This window comes from Platichthys flesus, chromosome 12, assembly GCF_949316205.1.
Source record: "Platichthys flesus chromosome 12, fPlaFle2.1, whole genome shotgun sequence".
NCBI lineage: Eukaryota > Metazoa > Chordata > Actinopteri > Pleuronectiformes > Pleuronectidae > Platichthys > Platichthys flesus.
Window position 1 is genome coordinate 16383616 of NC_084956.1, and position 3826 is coordinate 16387441.

Consider the following 3826-nt stretch of genomic DNA (forward strand, 5'->3'; position numbering starts at 1 on the left):
TGGGGTTCAAAATTTGTAAAATTTTACATTTTATTTATATTTTTGTTTAAATTTTTCAGTCAGTAGAAATAAAGCCTGAAGAGAACAATTTGGGGTTGTTTTGTGTCTGTATAGACTATAAAAAGCACTTTGCATTTTGAAATTGGGTACTTGTACTTATACTGTTGATACTTGAGTACATTTCAATACCAGATACTTTTGATACTTAAGTTCATTTAACTTGAAATGCAGTCATTCCTGAAACACCAACAACTTCTTCCTCAAACACAACCAGCTCCTCCCAGTCAGGATATTTCTGTGTCTCCTCCCTTCACAGGTGTGTAAGTGTAAGAACCAATGAACAACAAGGTGTGACCTTAAATGAGATGAGTCACTGCAGGGAGTGAACGAAAGGAGGAGGAGCAGAGATATGTTTCTGTTCAGAGGAAATGAATCTGTTTCACAGTCACTGGCACCAGCTGTAATGGCGCAGCAAGAAAATCAACTGGACAGAAAAAGATTGTGCTGTTCAATCTGTCTGGATCTACTGAAGGATCCGGTGACTACTGGCTGTGGACACAGCTACTGTATGAGCTGTATTAACACCCACTGGGACAAAGAGGAGGAGAGAGGAAGCTACAGCTGCCCTCAGTGTGAACAGGCCTTCACACCGAGGCCTGTCCTGGGGGAAAACACCATGTTAGCTGATTTAGTGGAGGAGCTGAAGAAGACTGGACTCCAAGCTGCTCCTGCTGATCACTGCTATGCTGGACCTGAATATGTGGCCTGTGATGTCTGCATTGGGAGAAAACTGAAAGCTCTTAAGTCCTGTTTGGTTTGTTTGGCCTCTTATTGTGAACAACACCTCCAGTCTCATCTTCAGTCAGCTCCATTGAAGAAGCACAAGCTGGTGGAGCCCTCGGAGAAGCTCCAGGAGAACTTCTGCTCTCGTCACGATGAGTGTATCTGTTATCTTTGCTCTGTGGATGAACATAAAGGCCACGACACAGTGTCAGCTGCAGCAGAAAGGACTGAGAGGCAGAGAGCGCTCGGGCTGAGGAGACAAACAATCCAGCAGAGAGTCCAGGACACAGAGAAAGACCTGAAGCTGCTTCAACAGGAGGAGGAGGCCGTCAAAGGCTCTGCTGATAAAGCAGTGGAGGACAGTGAGGAGATCTTCACTGAGCTGATCCGTTTGCTGGAGAAAAGAAGCTCTGATGTGAAGCAGCAGATCAGATCCCACCAGGAAACTGAAGTGAGTCGAGTCAGAGAGCTTCAGGAGAGACTGGAGCAGGAGATCACTGAGCTGAAGAGGAAAGACCATGAACTGAAGCAGCTCTCAGACACAGAGGATCACAACCAGTTTCTACACAACTACCCCTCACTGTCACCACTCAGTGAATCTACACACTCATCCAGCATCAGCATCCGTCCTCTGAGGAACTTTGAGGACGTGACAGCAGCTGTGTCACAGGTCAGAGGTCGACTACAGGACATTCTGTGTGAGACAGAGACAGAGATTTTACAGATTGTGTCTCAAGTGGATGTTTTACTGCCACAACCAGAGCCAGAGACCAGAGCTGACTTTTTAAGCTATTCACAGGAACTCACACTGGATCCAAACACAGCAAATAAACATGTGTTACTATCTGAGGGAAACAGAAAAGTAACAGGAACGAGTAAAGAACAGTCTTATTCTGATCACCCAGACAGATTCACTGATAGGTGTCAGGTCCTGAGTAGAGAGAGTCTGACTGGACGTTGTTACTGGGAGGTGAAGGTGGAGACGAGAGGAGGAGTTGATGTAGCAGTCACATACAATAATATCAGAAGAGCAGGAGATGAATGTGAATTTGGATACAATGATAAATCTTGGTCATTATATTGTGATGGAAACAGATATATCTTTCATTACAACAGCATCTACACTGCAGTTTCAGATCCTCTGTCCTCCAGAGTAGGAGTGTACCTGGATCACAGTGCAGGTGTTCTGTCCTTCTACAGCGTCTCTGACACCATGACTCTCCTCCGCAGAGTCCAGACCACATTCACTCAGCCTCTCTATGCTGGAGTTAGTGTTGGTTGTTATTATGAATCCACAGCTGAGTTCTGTAAACTCAAATAGACTTTAGTCATTAAAAGCAGTGATTTAGATTCTGTTTTTACATCTTTAACTTCTTTTGTCTCCATGTTTGTTGATCAAAGTTCATTGTGGTGCAGTTTCTGCACCACACAGAGATCAGCTGTCAATCAAACACTGATCTTCCTTTATCACACATATTTAATTCTCCCTTTTTTAAGACAGACATCAATAATTACACTGGCATGAATGTGTTTGAAGAACTAGTGTTGCTGTTTTTCTAAATCAATGTAGAGATCAGGTTGTGTGATGTTTTAGAACGTGTATTGATCCTGATCCTCATCAATGAGCTGGTTATTTTTTCTTTTCTTTTCCACATGTGAGATGGAGGTGAAACAAACTGATTGTGTGTCCATGAAATCACTGAACAGACTTTACTGATGAAATTATCAATGAACTCCTCATCCTCCTCATCCGCCTCCAGCTTCATTCATTCAAACACACTTTACTTCTGAACACAAGCTGGAGATGAAGTTCCCATCCAAACATACCTGTTGTTGCATTTGTACAGAAGTGTAACTTCCCATTGACGGACTTATATACTCTACAATGAAATTTAAAGGACAGGGATTAGAACTGATCAGGAGCCAAAAAGCTGCTGTGAACAGAGTTTAGTTATAGTGTGGAGCCTGGAGAAGAAATGTATGGATTATGGTGTTAGCTTAAGTTTGAAAACAATCTAACACTAGTCTGAACATTGATTGGACATTAAGGACTCTTTCACACCTTGATGGCTCAGACCTTTGGACCCAAAACGTGTGAAAGGTTCCTCGGACCACGGTCCAGACCAACGCACCGAAAGAGGAGGTCTCTTTTTCATTTAGATTTAGATTTTTCTAAGGTTAAAAAACAGATGATACTCTTTGAGAAGTAAAATGTTTCTGTCTGTGAACAGATTATCTTCCGCAAGATAAGTAATGTGAAACGTGAAGAGAAGTAGATGTTGAAGAGGAAGAACGAGGCTCCTCTGAATCTCCCTGCGGACCATCCAGTCCTGCAACTCTTCCAGCGTTTCCATCAGCAGAGGGAGATGTGGCTTGCAGTTGAGCGAGGCAGCCAGGCTGTCAGTGATGTGGAGAAAGATCTCAATCAGCTCGATCAGCCCAGAGGTCCGGAGGTCTTGACCTCCACCAGTATGTGTAATGGTGACCGAGAGCCCTGCCACGTCCACCACCTCTTCCACATCCACCACATCCGCCTCCTCCAGGTCCTCCAGCCGGGTCATGCTCCATTATCCTGCCACACAAAATGGAAACCAGAGCGGCTGCAAATCCGCAGAGCTGCTCAAAGCTAAAGGTTGGGGACGATTCAAGGAGTCACTCGTGAAGGCTCGTGGAGCAGCGTCGCCAAGGCCGAGTCCCTAGAGACTCTGCCCGATAGAACTAGGTCTCATTCTGAAGTGTCCCTCAAGAAAACGGAATCACAAAAACCCTTTTCTGTGTGATTTCAGAGCAGAGCATGCAAGCCTCCTTCCTGGAGCTGTTCCTCAAATCAAGGAAGTCGTAACCCTAGAACACTAATGTTAGGTGTTTTTTACCTGAGCGAGTGTGGTCATGGGATTTTCATTGTGTTGCTCAGTATGAGTGGCTTGGGTCCTCGGGTAGCTTCAGTCTGCTCACTGAAGTCATAGAAGGTAGGGTAGTTTACCTCAGTGTTGCCAACTTGGCGCCTTAGTCGCTAAATCTGACGACTTTCCAAATCCTCATG

The 3826-nt window shown here is 44.7% G+C and overlaps 1 protein-coding gene across 1 annotated transcript; it reads left to right on the top strand.

Annotated features, from left to right (window-relative positions):
* The first annotated feature begins 463 nt into the window (after positions 1-463).
* On the top strand, positions 464-2490 carry LOC133966369 (tripartite motif-containing protein 16-like). Its single transcript, XM_062401281.1, has one exon. It carries the CDS (start codon positions 464-466, stop codon positions 2102-2104), a length of 1641 nt encoding a protein of 546 aa, XP_062257265.1. The 3' UTR covers positions 2105-2490.
* The last annotated feature ends 1336 nt before the right edge of the window (positions 2491-3826 follow it).